The 18,290-nt window shown below is 38.6% G+C and overlaps 1 protein-coding gene across 1 annotated transcript in view; it reads left to right on the top strand.

Moving 5' to 3' along the window:
- fig4a (FIG4 phosphoinositide 5-phosphatase a) overlaps window positions 1-18,290 on the top strand; it is a 47,074-nt gene that overhangs the window by 20,273 nt on the left and 8,511 nt on the right. Inside the window, exons 12-21 of the mRNA XM_023400486.2 lie at window positions 439-572; window positions 1,355-1,471; window positions 3,333-3,378; window positions 3,905-4,053; window positions 4,593-4,759; window positions 8,156-8,294; window positions 9,629-9,687; window positions 10,674-10,821; window positions 11,098-11,181; window positions 13,010-13,208. Of these exons, the coding sequence (XP_023256254.1) occupies window positions 439-572; window positions 1,355-1,471; window positions 3,333-3,378; window positions 3,905-4,053; window positions 4,593-4,759; window positions 8,156-8,294; window positions 9,629-9,687; window positions 10,674-10,821; window positions 11,098-11,181; window positions 13,010-13,208 (1,242 nt within the window). The remainder of the gene's footprint in view (window positions 1-438; window positions 573-1,354; window positions 1,472-3,332; window positions 3,379-3,904; window positions 4,054-4,592; window positions 4,760-8,155; window positions 8,295-9,628; window positions 9,688-10,673; window positions 10,822-11,097; window positions 11,182-13,009; window positions 13,209-18,290) is intronic.

Here is an 18,290-nt window from a genome sequence, read left to right as displayed (position 1 = left end):
ATACATCAATATGTGTTCTCAAACTTGCATTAATGTCCACTTATTCTTATTCATTTACTATAATTGGATTCCAAACGCACCAGCTATTCCAGCCCTTAATCCCTCTCTCTGCAGCATAAAAATCTCAGATAGCTGCACCACTTATATATTCCCCGTATATCTGCAGCATCAGTCCTCAGCACTACATATATCCATCTCTTCCTGTAAATTGCTTCTTGTGGGTCTATTTTTCTCTGAGGTCACTGGTGAATGCATCAAAGAGAAAACATCTGTCACATGTCTGACTATATCTGTTTGTGTACTCATGGGACCTTTAAGCAACTAGAATTCTATTATAACTGTACATCAACACCTTTAAATAGGATTTTTAAAAATGTTTTTGTTAAAGAACCAAGGTCATACACATGTGATATACTTCACGTCTCTCTTGTGCTACAGAAACGGGAAAAAAGAAAACATGAGAAGATCCTGAGTGAAGAGCTCTACCCAGCTGTGATCAACCTAAATCAGTTCCTCCCTCCAGACCACTGGATCGACTACATTGCCTGGGACATGGCCCGCTACACCAAGAGGTTGAAATAACAAATGTGCTTATGTAGTGAGCTTAAATTTGCTTTAAACCCAGCTTTGTTAATGTTGTATTTTTACAGTTTCACTTATGCTTAACCAGCAGAACTGAAATAATTGAAAAAGTAAATGAAACATAAAGGAAATAAGTCATTTTTTTGCCTGAATTCGACATAATGCAACCTTTGCAGTACAAAAGAAGATATTTTAGTTGTGTCTACCAATAAACTACTTTGACTTATGGTTTCAGACAAAATGTGCAACAGCACATAGAGAGCGAGTGAGCTAGTGTGGAGATAAAAGAGGAGCACAAATTGGCTAACTAGGATGCTATGGACATCATCTTTATGGAAATAATTACAATTAAAATACAATACTTCTTGATATTTTCTATTATGCTTGAGATTATTATTCAAATTTAATTTGGATTGAAGAGTAGAGTTACGTAATTCTTTGACACAGAATTAACTTTTGACATTTCTTCTTTAAAGTAAAATTGTTGCAGCCTCCCATCAATGTCAGAATCTCATTTGGGATCAATTCAGGTTTTATAATTAAGTATTTTAAAAAGCCTGGTGTAAAAATAAGACATGCAGCTGCTTTCTCCATTTGAAATATTAGCCTTGCTCGAGGAATGACGCACATTTGCTTTTTGTGCCAGAGTCATGTTAGGACAACTATCCCCAGTATTTTGCCTTTTTTGACTTGTGTTACAGAGACACCAAAACAGGTTGATTTCTTGAGAAACTACTAATATGACCTTGCTCTTTATCACTCTTTTTCTCAGTAAGTTGTGCAACGTTCTGGATCGTCTGAGTATGATCGCGGAGAATGTGGTCAAGAGAACAGGCTTCTTCATTAATCGATCCAACTTCTACTGTCATACCCTCAGACCAGATGACAGGTGGGCCTTTCCCAATCCTACACTATCCCTGCCGTGTCTCGGTGTTACAAGAAAGCAAGAGCACTGTTTAAATGATCAGAGGTCACACTGGATCAAAATGAAGTAACAGATTATGCATGATTGATGTTAAGAAAACTGTAAGATGACCCATGTGCTGCATTTGCATATCAGACTGCCTTTTTTTCTAAGAACAAGTGTATTATCCATTTTTGTATTCATACCTATCCAGAATCATACATTAATCCACACGGCTTAATTTGGAACCTCTCTGATATGAATTCTTAATGGAAATTATGCCTGATGGCAGTTGTGCCGCGGAGAGTTTTATGCTAACGAGCGGAGTAGATTGCCGTCCGTGTTCTTAACGCATGCCTCTTCCATTGTCTGCATGTTTTAATCACTTTCACCCAACATTACCATTCTGTTACATAACCAAACAACTACAGCTTGCTCAGTATTTATTACCCTTTCTTTTGCGTTACCCAGCACTGCCTCACTCTCTCTGTAATACACACTCACTTCACACTAATGCACACAGTCCCCTGCTCTAATGTTCAAACACAAAGAAAACACTCACAAGGTTTTATGTAGATGTACTAATGATTATGATATCTGTAGCTTTGATCACGTGCATAAGTTAGCTCATGAATTATCAGGAGGATCACAGATGATTTAACAGTGTCTATCCTTATCTTACTGCCTTTGTGTATCCTCTCCACCTCACTACATTTACACTTACATTTTCTCAGACAGTTACATTGGTCTCAGTCAGTTCATTGAGTTCATGCCCTGTAGAGAAACACTTTGCTTTAAAACTCACCCTTCACCAACTATTGAATTCTGTTTTCAGAGCTTCTCCTTTCAGCAATTTAGAGGCAGTTTTTTTTCTCACAAGTTGATTCTTCTTTGCCTATTGCTGTTTTTTTGGAGAACACTTTAAACAGAAAGTGATGAATAACGAGTAGTGTATTGAATTGGTGGAAAAAAAGACCAATAACAACAGAAGGCAAATAGCCAAAGGTGGAACTTGCTCAGTATCTGACTTTTCTTGGACTTACCTAAACCTAAAATTCCCCCTGCTTTTGTTTTAAAGGAATAGTTTAACATTTTTATATGTTTTTTTTTTTTTTTTTTTAGATGAGAATATTGTTACCATATCTTTCCATTGAATATGAAGCTACAACCAGCAGCCTGTTATCTTAGCATAGCATAAAGACCAGAATCAGGGTAAAATAGCTAGCCTGGCTCTGTCCAAAGGTAACAAATTCTGTTTACCAGGACCTCGAAAGCTTACTAATTAAAACACTATATCTACCTTGTTTAATTTGGAGTAAAAGCAAAGTGTTTTTGGTTTGACAGGTGGTTATGTCCTGGACAAGCCTTTATTTTTTTTTTTTTGTTTGTTTCCAGTCTAATGCTAAGTTGTTAACTAGCCAGCAGCTGTAGGTTTGTATTTGCTATACAGACATGAGAGTGGTATCCAGTTACCCATCTAACTCTCAGCAAGAAAGCAAATAAATGTATTACCAAAAAATGGTATGGTATTGTAATTATGTTCCTGATTTTCTTATTTTTCTTATTTCATTGTAATTTCCACACATATGCATTGCATACATACAAGGAAGTGAACTGACGTTGCTCATAGAACGCATAGCAGCATAGAACAGACATTAAGGATGACTGAAAAACACTATATGGGTACAAAATACACAAAAGCATTTTAACAAGGATCTCACCTCTTGTAGCAGAAGAAGATGAGTAAATATGCCTTATGAAGAGTAGAGCAGACAGGTGCACTTCAGTGCTTTTGTCTGTTTCCAGTTTTCTATCCTCTCATTTGAATTAAATGTCATTTTTGCAGGTGGGGAGATGTAGGTGGACACATCACAGGCAGTGGACGAGTGCAGGTATGCCACATAGAAATCTGTTTTGGTATAACTTTAGTCTTAAGTCATTAAAAATATAATTTACTCCTCCACCTCAGGGATTCCTTTGCAGTTTTTGCACATATGAATATAAAAAGGTAAAAACAAAAAAAGAGCAGAGTTAACAAATAGAAACACACATTAATTCATGGTACTGAGGTATCTGGGCTACGGAGAAACTTTTGTCTGAAATATTTTTTCAAAAGATGGCCATCATCCATTGCTACAGATGCAAAACTAGGTCTATGCACTGACATTAAGTGCATAATGAGTGGTTTTATGAGTTATCATGGAAACCTTGATCACAGTGATCAGCTGGGAATTATCAAAGCTGTTCCCTGTCATTTAGTTGCTGCTCGTTATAGAAGGTAAATACATGCAGATTAGTTGTCTGTTGATTCTACTTATGGCCTTTTCATGAAGTTTCTCTCTGACTCTTGGAAATACATAAACATCTTGTAGCTTAGTGAAGTGGTGTCAGAAGTTTCATAAGTCTTTGTCATTGTAGACTGGTGTGTTGCGGACCAACTGTGTGGACTGTCTGGACCGCACCAATACTGCCCAGTTCATGGTGGGGAAGTGCGCACTGGCCTATCAGCTTTATGCACTCGGAATGATTGACAAGCCGAAACTGCAGTTTGATACTGACTGTGTGAGGTAAAACTCCTTTGAATGAACCAATTGTGTATACTTGCATCGAAAAGAAATGAAGAATGGTAATCGCTACAGCCTTATATCAATATGTGTCTGAAAACTCAAGGTAATTTATGTTGTCTTAATTATTAGGAAAGCGATTAGCAAATGAACAGTTACGCCAGTCCTTTATCCCACTGTTTCCGGCACAAAATCCAATTCCACATAGTTGCAGCACTTTTACTATATTCAGATGTATTTGCAGTGGGTATCTGTGGTTCTGTGCCCTCTACTACCTATGTTCAGTTCTGATTGGATGCTGAAATTGCTTCTTGCAGCAATCATACATGAGTCATACATGTGATACACATGTACACACACACATCACTCTGTTGTCCTATAGAAGCAGAAAATGTATGTGTGTTTGTGTGTGTATTACATGTATGATTGTCTCCACTGAAAGCCACAACCTTATGCGTATGTGCCTGTCCATCGCTTGTATGTTCATGTGTGTGTGTGCGCGTGTGTGTCTATGTGCATGTGTGTGTGTGCGTGTACCTCAGGTTGTTTGAAGAGCTGTACGAGGACCATGGAGACACTCTGTCTCTGCAGTATGGCGGCTCCCAGCTGGTCCATAGGGTCAAGACCTACCGCAAGATCGCCCCCTGGACTCAGCACTCCAAAGACATCATGCAGACCCTATCTCGCTACTACAGCAATGCTTTCTCAGGTGTGTGTTACACCGGCTCGTAAATTCTTTTATTTGCATGAGCCTTATACAAATCATCTTCACATCTCAAGTTATCATAGCAACTTTAGACATAGACTTTGAACTTAGACTTCTAATACACATATAGACTATACGGATACAGTACATTTCAGGTAATATATAAAGAAATAAAAACACAAAAGGAAGGCTTCATAATGCACTCCTAAGTCTTCTTAGTCTTTCACAAAACATTCAGAAGACTACTTGGAACTTTTCAAACTGTGCAACCTTGCTCTGCAGCCAGCACATATTATTGGAGCTGATGTAACTTATCATTTGAGTTTGACACAACATGTTATGAGATCAAGAAATTGTCTGACATAAAGCTAAAAAGTACTACATTCACACGTAAACGTATTTCAGTTTTTTTCAACTGACCAGTGCTACTGTATAATTCCATTGTTGTTTGGTTGCTCTTTCTCTAAAAGATAGTAGTTGTAAAAGTGGAAAAAGAGACCCAGCACATCACATCGAGCACATTACACACCCAGAACTCCACATCATAAAAATCTTATTGTTTCATTACAATAAGACCAAGTGCAAACCTTTTCTATATATCCAGATTGTGATGCAACTCCTGATTTAAAATTTAGACATACACAGATCCAGCCTAGCTCCCAAAGTACTGTAGATGCTAGTAAACAATTTTAATGGCAACTACAATGTTTTTATAGAAACTTTTATTGCCAAAACCTAGGAAAAGGGAGATTTTTCAGACATTTGATTTCTGATATTATTATCTGGAGAAATCTTTAAATTTCCCGTATTGATGTTTTTCTTTGCCCTCTGATTAGCAGGGCATAATTGCCAAACAATGCTTGACAATATGGCTATCAAATTCCTGCATTTCAGATTTCTAATAATTTATAATGACACCCTTACTTGTAGTTAGACAAAAGTGTGTCTAAGAAAATGTACGTGGGTGTACACATGTCTTTTCACAACATACCAGTGACTGTTCCACATCAATGGGTGGTACTTGTGTCCCGAGAAATGAAGAGGAAAATTTTGCATTATGTATTGAGCCAGGAGTTACAGAGCTGTACTACTTGACCTAAGTCAACCTCCTCTCCGTGTCTTTTGAAAAATGGGATCACTGGCTGGTTGCAGAGCAAAGCCCGGAGAGTAGCAGGTTGTTTATTCAGACTGAAATGTCAAGAGAGAGGAGCTCATATGATGCAACACACACACAGACAATCGTACATACAAGTGCTCAATACTCTATGAGCTATAATGCCTTGATCTACAATATATCCGGTCTTATAGTATGAAGTGGCTGACCAAGATGACTGTTGCACAAGTTATGCATCTCCACTCCCTTCAAGACACTGAAAAAGTCGATATCAGGGCAAAGAAAAGCTGAAAAATCTATTCAGTGATCTGAGGGCCAACTACCGTCTGCTGTCAACCTGCCCTTTTACCAGGGCACAGCCATTTTCATACATTTACCCTTGATTACATTTTCACATCCTACTAGACTTGCCAGATTTTCATATCCCCTTAGTCACTTCCCCTTTGTCACGGTGATGTTATTAAATTGAAATAATCTAAGTTTGACCCTGTATCTCTCTGTGGAAGCCTGCAATTTCAGGCTCTCTACTAAATTGTTCTTTTGATGGTTTAACCATAAAACTGAACTCTAATTTTTGGATCAACACAAAGACTTTCTGCAAAGAATATTAACCCCTTATACTTGATATCTGAAGCCACTTCTGTAAAATACCTAGATGTGTAGAGTACATGTACTCATTTGAAATCCTGCCTCTGGGCTGTGTGTTGCCCAGGATCTCTACTCAGTCATAGCTCACTCTCTGGATATCACACAGTTATCATTAAGGCATTTTCACACCTCTGAACACATTCATTCTCTGTAATCTGAAAGAGAGATGTGTTTGAACATACCAATTAAGGTAACCATGTGCCACTTGTTTACTATTATTTAAATATTCACTCTGTTGTGGAGGAACACAGCTGCAAACAAATAAAGTAAAATTATTTGTTGTTTGGTCTGTGTTTGGACAGACAAACGTTCAGAACACACTGATAGGTGTTTTGCAGCCTCTTGAATTGTAGGAGCAACTTTGAATGACTGTTTTGATGAGACCAGTGAAGAGGTGGCAAAAGTGTGCTGAAAATGAACAGACCTGTAGACCGATTTTTACTGTGTACATTTCATTTATAATACATGTTATGAGACAAGGCTTTCTGTCAATGTCTTCTGTTGCACGTGTATATTATGTTCATCCATAACTCTTATCTCGTGATGTATTGACTGAATCTCTGGCTGAAAATTACCTAGAGAAAAGGCTTGATAGAAGGCTTTAATAGAACCCAATTTAGTTTCTAATTATCTAACGTGACTGCTGGAGCAGCATTCACGTGTCTACACAGCTGGAGGATGGATTAAATGGCACCAAACTGGGCAACATGCAAAACACGTGCCACACGCTGAGCACACAAACACACACACAGATTATCTCAGCACGCTCTCATAGCCAAACATGCTGTAGATACTTTTCATTGGTGTGTTTTCTGTTAACGATGGTTGAGGGAGTTCAAATTTACCTGTAATTCATTATTTGGCGCCTTTGCAGTGTCTTCTCTTAACACTGCTCCACTTACTGACATTTTCTGGAGCTTTCAGTCACATCTCTTCTACACCTACATCAGCAGACGGAGTTTGGTCATTGTCATCATGTGACACAACACATAATAAGAGGTGGATGCATCCACCTCCATCTCCACCATCTCCATGACAACTGAGCAAATTCTGTCCACCTATGATGACTGTGAGAGCTAGCTGAAAGCTCAGGAAAAAGCTAATAAAAGGACTTTGTGTTACTTTGTGGAATACGAACAGAATGCTTCTGAACGGTTTAGTCAGTCAAAGATGAATTGGTTTATTCACGGCACAGACTTGATATGTGTTGGGCTGCAACTAACAATTATTTTACTAAGTAATTTTCTGTGTATTTTCTTGCTTAACCAATTAATGATTTGATTCATAAAATGTCAGAAAACAATAGGATTTGTTTGTTAAAATTACCTAAAACCAAGATGTTTTCAGATGACTTGTTTTGTCTGATCAATGGTCTAAAACACAAAAACAATCACTTTAATATCACATAAAACTAAGAAAAACAGCAAAAATTCCCAACCTGAGAAGCTGGAAATTTGGACAATGGTATTTTGACAATATATGCAATTAAAAAAGATTCATTGACTAATTGTTTTAACATCACAAGCGACAAATGATGATGTAGAAATCTAGATTTTTTTTTTTAGCATTTTACTGTGTATTATACCTTTGTGTTTCACAATGTTTTTGTAATTATTGTTTCCATCTTGCTCCTCCAGATGCCGACAGACAGGATGCCATCAACCTGTTTCTCCAAGTCTACCAGCCATCGGAGTCCAAGCCGCACCTATGGGAGCTGCCCACTGACTTCTACCTGCATCAGAAGAGCACTATGGCCCTCCCCCAAGACAGACGCAGGTAAACACTCATACACTTACAAATACACAACCACCTTCTGTACATACATGCACAAATCTAAGAACCTACTTACACACAGCCAAACACAGAGACACACACAGAGGTTGGTCTTTCTATTTGTGAAGACACTCATTGACATAATGAGCCCCTTAACCTAACCTTAACCATCACAAATAAACCCTAACCCTAAACTCTTTCAGTTGCTCGGAATGTTGTGAAAGTTTCTTTGTGTTTTTTTTGTGCTGATTGAATTGCTCAGTGGGAAAATCACTCGAAGATTAGCACCTGCTCTGTTGTTTCTCAATAGGATTTTTTTTTTCTTTAAGCCCAGGCTATACAAGTTTGCCATGAGTGCTGAGGTTGTTCACATGAGCATGTGGGTGGATTTTCATTTGATTGCTTTTGTGGTCAGTCCATGTAGTTACGATTGAGCCTCCTCGTTGCCTGGACAAGGGTCACAGAGCTTTGGCCTTTAGGTATAATTATATGTGTCATGCTCTTGAGGCCCTGAGGCTTCATTGCTTACCGTTCCAGCTCAATACAGTGTCTACATTACACTGCACCACTGCATCTAATATGAGATGGTAATTCCTTGCATTAAACTCCTGATTTCGGGTAGCTGCTCGGTCTACACTGAATGATGTAGGTGAGGTTTAAGAAAAAGAAAACAATTCCACAGAGAAGATGGAAAGACTTCCAGTGTTGCCTTCCTCCTCCCTGACAGTAGTATTAAGAAAAATATTACTGTTTTTTTCTCTATGTTACATATGTCATCATGAATAGACTAAGCTTCCAGTCTATTCATGAAGCTGTTTTTTACTTCAAGATGATGCGTTGTCTGTGAAATGCACATTTTTTGGTTTGGTCTGACCCACAGTAGCTCTTAGCATTTTCTGCATGTGTGTGGGAGCATACTAGTATGCATGTTGTTTGCTTTCCATAGTCTGAATACTTACATAAAAGTAGACCCAGTTTTCTGATACAGGCCACTAGTTTATTTAGCCACAATGGGCCTATGTACCTCAGCCTTTATTCCAAGAAATTATCATAGGCGGAACTGAATTCAATTCGGCAGCCACACACTGTGCTTTTGCTCTCAAACCCGTCTAAGTAGCACATCACACACTAAATCATAATCAGTGCATACACTCAAATTGGTCATATTGAATAAAACGCTGATGTATTCAGGAGTTGTACAGTAGGTGGTCCAGCCAAGTCAATTTTTATATCTAGGTTATGTGAAGTCGCAGAAGAGACATTACAGAATAATACCTGAGTCAGTGCAAAGTTTTCTGTAAGGTTTCAATACATTTATGTATCTTGTCTGTTTCCAGCTACACACTGTGGTGGTCAGAGGGAATCCTGTCTTATCTTCCTGTTCCCTATGATGAAGGTATCTCTTTATTATATAACATCTGTAATAAATGTAAAATTGTAAACATCCATAATCAGGCATGGGCAAGATTTTAAGGGTACTACTACTTTTATTGATACTGCTTATCAATCCGGCACTTAAAAGGCACTCTTAGTGGTCCTATCAGTCTGTGTCACAGTACTTTTTAACCTCCTCAGCCTGTGGCTCTCAGCCCCAAGGCCATTCATTTCTACTGAAGGGATAAATATTTAGTCTATAGCCATGCTGGCTAGCAGCCCTGTGAGGAGATTAGGCTCAGCTGTGCTTTAAGCTGAATGCTATCATCAGCGTCAGTCGTGCTTACAGCACAGCTGAGCCTTAGTAACTTACATGAAAATGTTGAAATTACATTCACTACTTCACCTTCTTTGTTTAGCTTGTAACCGTGCTAACATTTGCTAATTAGCACAAAACAAAGTACAGCTGAGGCTAACAGGAATGGGTGTTTGGTCATAAAAAAATATTTTAATTGTAATAATAATTTTTTAACCTGTGCCGCTACATGAAAAGTCATAAGAATTCATTCTCAGTGCATCATTGGTATCTCTGCAAACTCTCACGGAAATCCATTTTTTGTTCTGTTATAGTAACTACTTCTGTCTAGACCAATGGTGGACCAACAATTAAAAGATATGTCTCCCTTTGTGTGACCTAATGGCTGGATGGTTAGGGCGACTTCCACATGGGCTCAAATGCCTCAGCTATCCAAAAAAGACATAAAATGGCCAAAAAAAAAAAAAAAAGATATGTCTCGCAGTGCAACGTTGTGGCTCTCTGATGATTGTTTTAAGTAGTGTTTGTTCAACAATGGAGCTCAGGCTCAGAGGAATAAGCCACATCAGGCTTTTGCAACACAGGCTTTTTCATGGGACATGTTGATAAAATATCACCAGCCATATATTTTATTTATATGGATTAATACCCTGTAAAGCTTGTTTTGCCTGTTTGTTGCTGTATGGATGCAGTCCCCTGTGAGGACAACATGAAGAAAGTCGAAGTGAAAAGAGTGAGCCGTTTTGATGAGAGTACCGACCTCTACACAGAATTCTTCAAACCTTATGAAATCACCTCCTTTGATGACACATTCTGCATCGCCATGACCAACTCCGCAAGGTGAAAACACAAATACAAAAACCCTTTAGACAGAAATTCTGGCAATCCAAGATTTTGTTTAGGGACATAAAAAAAACAAAGGTTGGTGATTGTAATATACAAGCAAAGGCATGTTTTTACAGCTAAATACAGTGAAGTTATTGGTTAAGCGTGGCTGAAATGTTTCTGTCAATGAACACCTCACTTAAAGGATGTAGCAAACATTCATTAGCTATTATTACAATGGTACTGCCGGATGTCTGCTAATGGGTTTCCTTCTATTTTGTGTTCATAAAGGGAATTTATGCCCAAGACTGTAGGGGTGGATCCAAGCCCATTCACAGTTCGCAAGCCAGAGGAAACAGGGAAATCAGTGCTCGGGTGAGTAAATCTAAATCTAAGCCAATACACATGTCCACATTTGCTATGTTTTGGTAGGTATATATATATTTTCATTTTTTTGATGCAATAAATCCTATGTCACTGCGACCTCATACACACAACCTCATTTGACACTGTGTTCACACTCTGTTCTCACAGCACTTTGTCCATTTTTCCTGTCTTTGTTTATAGCACACGGCACTGAATTCACCAGCAAGCAACCTTGCCTGTGTGCGTCTGTGCGTGTGTGTTCGCATATTTCTTTTTATTTTTCTTTTTTTTTTTTAAATCACTCCTGCACACACATACTATTGTAAAATGAGTTATTTCTCTTGGTTAGAAACCTCATGTGCTGGTGGCTCTTTAATGCACAGCAAAACGTGACCACCACAACACTACACCTGACCACCCTAATGTTCTATACTGCTTCAATGTTTTGCTTGAGTACTTAACTCTTGAGGGAGCCTTCTGCTATTGTATTTGTCTGTTCGCCTTGTGAAAAATACAGTATGTGGCATTTACGACTGATTTGACTCACTGGCTTTGAACTTCAACACATCACGTGTGCTTACACATACACACACAGCCATCTATTCATCCATCTTTTTAAGCCACCTATCTTGGTCAGGTGACTATGGCAACATGGTAAGTAGAGAAAACCAGAGGTCCTTTTTCCCTTCAACATTTTCAGGCTCCTGGAGTATCACCAGATTCTTTCAGGCCCTGTGAAAGATGCAGTTCTTTTCGGTCTCCTCTCCTCTGGTTATGCCAGCGCAGCAGAGGGTCCGTTATTATGAGGTGCTCTTTTCGATGTGAGGGAGCAGTAGACTAGCTAACCTGTACAGAACCTTATTTGAGCTTGACTGCTAAGTTTCGTTGTGCTCTTCGGTTCAACTCTCTCTACAACAACTAGTTGATTAATCGATTAGTCGATCAACAGAAAAATAATCTGCAATTATTCTGATAATTGATACATTTTTTGGACATTTTTCAAGTTAAAATGTCATATATTTTCTGCTTTCAGCTTTTTGTTTGTGTTATCAAGAGCTTAAAACAATCTTTAATGATATATATTAGCTGTTCCTCTTCCCTTTTTTTTTCTTTTTTACGTCAAGACAAAAAAATCAACAAACTTGATAAGGATAATTTAAATATGTATATTAAAGAATTGTGACTCAGGTGTGTAGTGACTGCATTTGAAAAAGTTTTTAGTGGCCTCTGCTAGACTTCAAACATATCTTTGGCATTGCTGTTCCACATTTTCTTGTTACTTATTAGATTTCAATAGGATATTACAAGCCAACATATTAGCTTTCACATTAACTTTCTTATTCCACTGAAGTGAGCACTGCCTAGAAATGATCATTAGTATCAAAACAGCAGGGTACATGCCCACACTGCCATGCAGAAGCAAAAACCCTGGAGAGTATGGACTGGTTATGGAGATATTGAGTCACCATTTGGTGATTCAACCAGACTTTTCTTGGTAGAGGTGGGAAAAACTGAGCTCAAGTAAGATTATATTAGAAGAATCAAGGGTGCACTCAGATGTTGTCTGTAGAAAGATCTAAGTTCTCTCTGATTATTGGGTAGCAGAAAGCTAGTTTCAGTAATTAGTCTAGTTTTTTTTAGGGTGGAGTTGTGAAAGGACATGGTGCCATTGCTGCTGTGATGTATTATTTTAAATGATGAAGTGTGGTCTCTTCAAGAAGAAATACAAACATTCTCTAAGTTTACATTTGAATTAATTAATTGAACTAAATCTATGAGCTAATTGTGTGTGTTTGTGCATATGTTAATCCGTCTGCATGTGTGTGTATGTTGGCAGCAACAAGAGCAGTAAGGAGGAGACGCTGCTCCAGAGGAAGACTGCTGCCAGTGCACCTCCTCCCCCGAGTGAAGAGGCCATCTCCAGCACATCAGAGGACGACTCCGAGGAGGACCGTGACGATGAGGGATCCGTGTCCCAGCGCTCCACCCCGATCAAACTGCTAACAGAGTCTGGAGAGAGCACTCGTACACAGGAGGTATGAAAACACGAAGTTTAACGTTTCAAGGAGGAATTGAAAAGACAAGTAAAACCAAATAAAAATTTGTATCACCTCAGAGACTTATTGTTTAATGTGGAGGGAAAACAGCAGCCTATCCAATCAGATCCTCTAATTAGTCAAGGTTATATAACCTCCTCTAAGGACCTCAGGGAAATGTCATCACATGTGATCATGCCACCTGCTTGTATTTTGGGCCTCAGAAGCATTTTCCTTTCCAGTTGGAGTATGTCACCCTGATTGTTTTTTTTTCTCCTCTCCACCTCCCGGCCTGAGTCTCCCACAAGAAATTAGTTCTGTGTTTCTGTTTGCGTCAGACAGAAGAAAAGACATTACCTAATCAGCCTCATCACCAGCATGGCTTTGTGTTAATGCTGGTTTCAGGGTGATTAAAATAAAAGGTGCCTTATGCCATTATTCCTTCCTTTCTCAATTTCCTCTGTCAGTACTCTAATATCATCTCCTCATCAAATATTTCATCAGGAAAGGAATTATCGATGCCTACATGCTGGTTGAATGTAGTCCATGATTTTGATGCTCTTGTGGATGAAACTTAGATGACATCAGTGATCGAAAATAAACCTTATTCTATACACATAATTTACACATAGCATGAAGAGAGCAGCTTCATATGTGTTCCCTGTGTGACTTATGTTCTTGATCTAGCCTGAGTTACCTTCACCGGTAGATCTGTTCTTATGTAAAATATTAAAACTAAAATCCACAATCTTTTATAAATATATCATTTTATCCATCTGTGTGGTGGCTATTACTGAGATTTGTGCAAATTTTGTTCTGTTATACTGCTTCCCTTTCAAGATCCAGTTACTGCCTGCCTAGAGCAAGAGGAAGAGAATTAACGAACTAAATTAACTTTCTTTGTTTAATTCAGTTTTGATCTCTATCACGTCTTTCTGTCTTGATTTTTGAATGCTAGTGAATGAATGAAAGTAAAAACACCATCTGAAACATAAGCATTTTTCCTCAAATCAACATGCCCTTTCTGGAGATTCTTAAAAAGCATGCCTTGTATCCTGTGTCCGGCATGATCAGGATTTTGGTGGGAATTGATAGAAACATTCCTTATTCTGTGTTACTTTCATGGGAAATATAGCAGAATGGTCTGTTCTTCTATGGCTTCCTCCCCCAAGGCCCAGGTATCATTAAAGCCTGTATGTAGGACATGTCCTGTGGGATTTGTCTGCTTTTAGGGCATCAGGGGATATTTGGTCACCTGCAGGTGTCATGCCTGCTGTGATTTTTTGATTGCTCATTGAATGCCCTCTTTGGGTTTTCTTGCCAAGGTTGATGGTAAGGTCCAAGTCTGCCTCTACAATGTGAAGACATATTTATGGGAAGAGATTTACAATATGCTTTTGTACAGTTATGGTTTCAGACTCTCTCTCTCTCTCCACACTCCAGTCTAATTCATTTGCCAAAAAGAGAGAGAAAGACTAATCACACAATAAACAAAGTTAAAGTTGAATCTGACTGATACCATTGATATATATATATTATTTTTAATTTGCTTTAGATGTCACAATAATATCATTATTATGAATTCTTTTGGCCACTATAGTCGTGTAGTGAAAATCTGATATCCTGACAGCCCACTGAGTATAAAGTCAAATATTTACTCTCTGTTGTCGGCCTGTTTTAATCTCCACCAGCTGCTGAGGGAAATATCTGGCCTTTGAGCAGTTAATCAGCCACTATGTTCACCAGCTAGCCGCTAGCAGCTTGCCTGCTACGTCTAGAAACTAGGTTGATGAGAGCAGTGAGAGTGAACACAACAGTAAAGTGGCTGCAAAACAAATGAGCTAGAAGACACTGAAACACTCTTATGAGCGTTGTCTTTCATATTACACATAGTTATTTGATATATTGTTAATACGAAAATATATTAGTGGAGCATTAAAGTTCTCTGGCATCAAACTAGTGGCCTCAGTCTCTTTGCATATGACAAGGATCCTTTTTACTGATTTTGAGTGTCACAGAGTAATGTAGGAAAAAAATTCTACACTCCTCTGGATGTCATTTTTTTAACCACCCACAACTATCAGATCTTATTTCTGCTTTCATAACTGACACCTCTGATCATATAGCTCACCACGTGCTGTAATTTATATGTAGAGTACAGTATAGGCATGAAGAATGCCCAGGGTCAATCATCACTATATCAGTATCTATTTCATGCCCCAGGTGGACTGGTCGTACGTTTGCATCTCCTTTTGACCCAGATTCAGTTCCACAGTGGTGAGAAGGAGCACATTAATCAGCACAGATATTAGGTCAGTGTGTCAAGAGGATCTATCAAAAGCACCAGGAAATGGCTTCCTCTTGGAATTTGTCAGTTTATAAGAACCGTCTTAGATAGTGCACAAGGAGCCCCCAGTGATGAGTAAACTGTTGGTCACAGCAACCATAATGTTACTGTGGTTACAAGCATCATTTACAGCCATTTTCACATCAGCAGGAGTGAGGTGGCTCCCCCCCTGCCCGCACTCTGTGTCCTAATTTACATCAGCCTCAATCAGAAACAGTTCCAAAGATGACTTGACCAAGTGCCTTGTTGGCAGTCGTCTTACAACCAAGCAGATCAGTGAAAGAATTACTCGCAATCCCAAAAACACCAGGGGATTGTGGGTAAATCAGTTCTTTGTGCATCAGATGGTGTCAACTCTTTGCTTGGCATCACTTGAGTGCTTGTTCAGCTCCTGCTGTTCAAACACAATCCCCTTCAGTGCTTTGATGGAGGGACTTCATCTTCTGTAATGATGGCAGTGAGAGGTGAAATTTTAAAAGCTGTTCATGCTCACCCCTCTATCAAATGGATTGTTTTTTTAGCCACATGGGAAATTTGGTTTTAGGGGTGTCACTTATTTTCATTATTACACCTCAGATGTGAAATTTTACACTAAATATGAGTTACAATCTGAAACAACATAATGCACAATCCATGATTGAAAAGAAGCAGGGAGAACTGCTACAATCTCAGAACAAGTAACATAAATGTTCTCCCAATGCGTTTCAGTGAATAAAATGTGTGTTGTAGAAAACACTTTTATTCAAAAATAGTATTGTTTTGGTAGTGGTACTTCTTCTTTTACTTCTCCTTTCTATCTTGAGTTTGAAATAGAACCATTTCTCGGTTCCCATCTCTGTGACTACTGTATGTTTTGCCAGCCAGAACTTGGTTCTTTGCAGCTGGCATTCATCACATAGATGGGTAATGAAGACACTATTAATTGGCTTTATAATTTTAGACAGTCAGAAAAAATAGTTTAAATTACCAGAACTGTTTCCAACGTATCATTTTTCAAAAACCCAGTTTAGCTTGATTTAAACTGAGAAGAGAATCTGGATGAGCAATTTTAAAAGGACCGTTTTGATTCCCTCTTCCCCCTTGCTCCATCCATCTCTTTCCCCTCCTGATTTATGGTGTATTTTCCATAGGTTTTCTCTTCTCTGTTCTTCTCCTTGAGCACTGAGCTGATCATGAATATTTTGAGCTGGACAGCTAGCTCACGTGTCGGGTGCACACACTCACTCTCATGCGTCTCGTGTTGCAGCCTCCGAGCCTGTCCCTGAGAATGGATTGCCAGGGTGCCGGCACAACACAAAACTGTTGAAATATTTAAACATCAGATCATTACCACGTTTGCCATGTAATTACACATACACATTTCATATTCCTCCTCAATACGGGCATACGTGTGCCTGCTTAAACATGGACAGATTTGCAATGTGTGTGGGTGTATGTGTTTATACACTCGTCTGTACACTAGATGCCAAATGAATGTGTGTGTGTATGTGTGTGTGTGTGTGTGTGTGTTCCCATGTAATCTCAGTTTGAACCAAGTGTTTTTGTGATGCTGTGTGTGTGTGTTCATAGCGAGCCCTCATTCGTTCTTCCCTCCCTGTATCTCAGATCAATACAAATTCAGGGAAAATTCAATGCATAATGTCGAGCTTATTGCTGCGGCGTCAGAAAACATTCAAAGAGAAGAATGGCACAGCTGACTACACTAATGGCCGTGCCGTTACGTAACAAGCTTCTCTTTAGGTTTATGGAAAGACATAAAATAGACGTCCAGGTTTCCTAGATTTGTTCAAGAACTCCTTTTCCTGAAGAGTACTTGCAGAGCCTTTTCAACAACTGGATAGTAATAAGTTACTAATAGTAAGGTTAGTCTACAACTATGAGCCATTACATGTAGGGCAGGAAAGAATGACAGTATATACTGTGAGACAACAGGTTTGAGAACAGATAACATGCATTTACAGACTCTCTTCGCCACTACCCCTTGCTTTATTCATCAAACATTTTCAGCTATCTTGCCTTCATCAGGGAGGTGTCTGAGGCTGTTTTCAGTTTCCTTACATCTGGTCCATTGATCAGTTGTATGACTGGTACATCACCATAGATACCAAATATATATTATATTATATATATTTATTTATGTATATACTATATATAATATAATAATATATAATATAATAAAAAAAATAAACTATAATAAAGAAGGTTTCAGTTTTTCCCAGTGTTTATGGTTGACGCTGCAGTATTCAGATCATGCTCAGTTGTTCGGAGATGGTCCCATGCCAAGAAAACACTCACAACCACAACATGACACCATCCCCACAATCTCACACTTAGACACAAGGGAAGACGGATTCATGCTGTTTACATGAGATTCATCAGACCAGATAACGTTTACCCACTAATTCAGCTGTCTGGTTTTGGTGAGCACGTGTCTACTGTGGCCTCAGTATCTTGTTCTTATCTTACAGGAGTTCAATTCACCATACTCTGCTTCAAGGTTCAACAAGTTGTCTTTTCAGAGTAGTCCTCCCATACACCAGATCATCATCAGCCTTGTGCTTGGTAGGAAACAGCTCAAGGATGGAGAAAAGAAAGAATGTAGGAGTATATTCCCACATGAAGATCACATACAAACCAGTATAAAAAAAAATTCTGAAATAATTTTTATAAATTTTGTCTTATTGCAGTTTGATAACTTGTTTTCTAAGAAAATGAAAAATTTAACTTAAGTCATG

This window comes from Seriola lalandi, unplaced genomic scaffold (genome assembly GCF_002814215.2).
Source record: "Seriola lalandi dorsalis isolate HSWRI2012SDOR001 ecotype SW California unplaced genomic scaffold, Sedor1 jcf7180002052504, whole genome shotgun sequence".
In the NCBI taxonomy this organism is placed as follows: domain Eukaryota; kingdom Metazoa; phylum Chordata; class Actinopteri; order Carangiformes; family Carangidae; genus Seriola; species Seriola lalandi.
The sequence above is the reverse complement of the archived record's forward strand: the minus strand, read 5'-3'. Positions and strand labels throughout refer to the sequence as shown.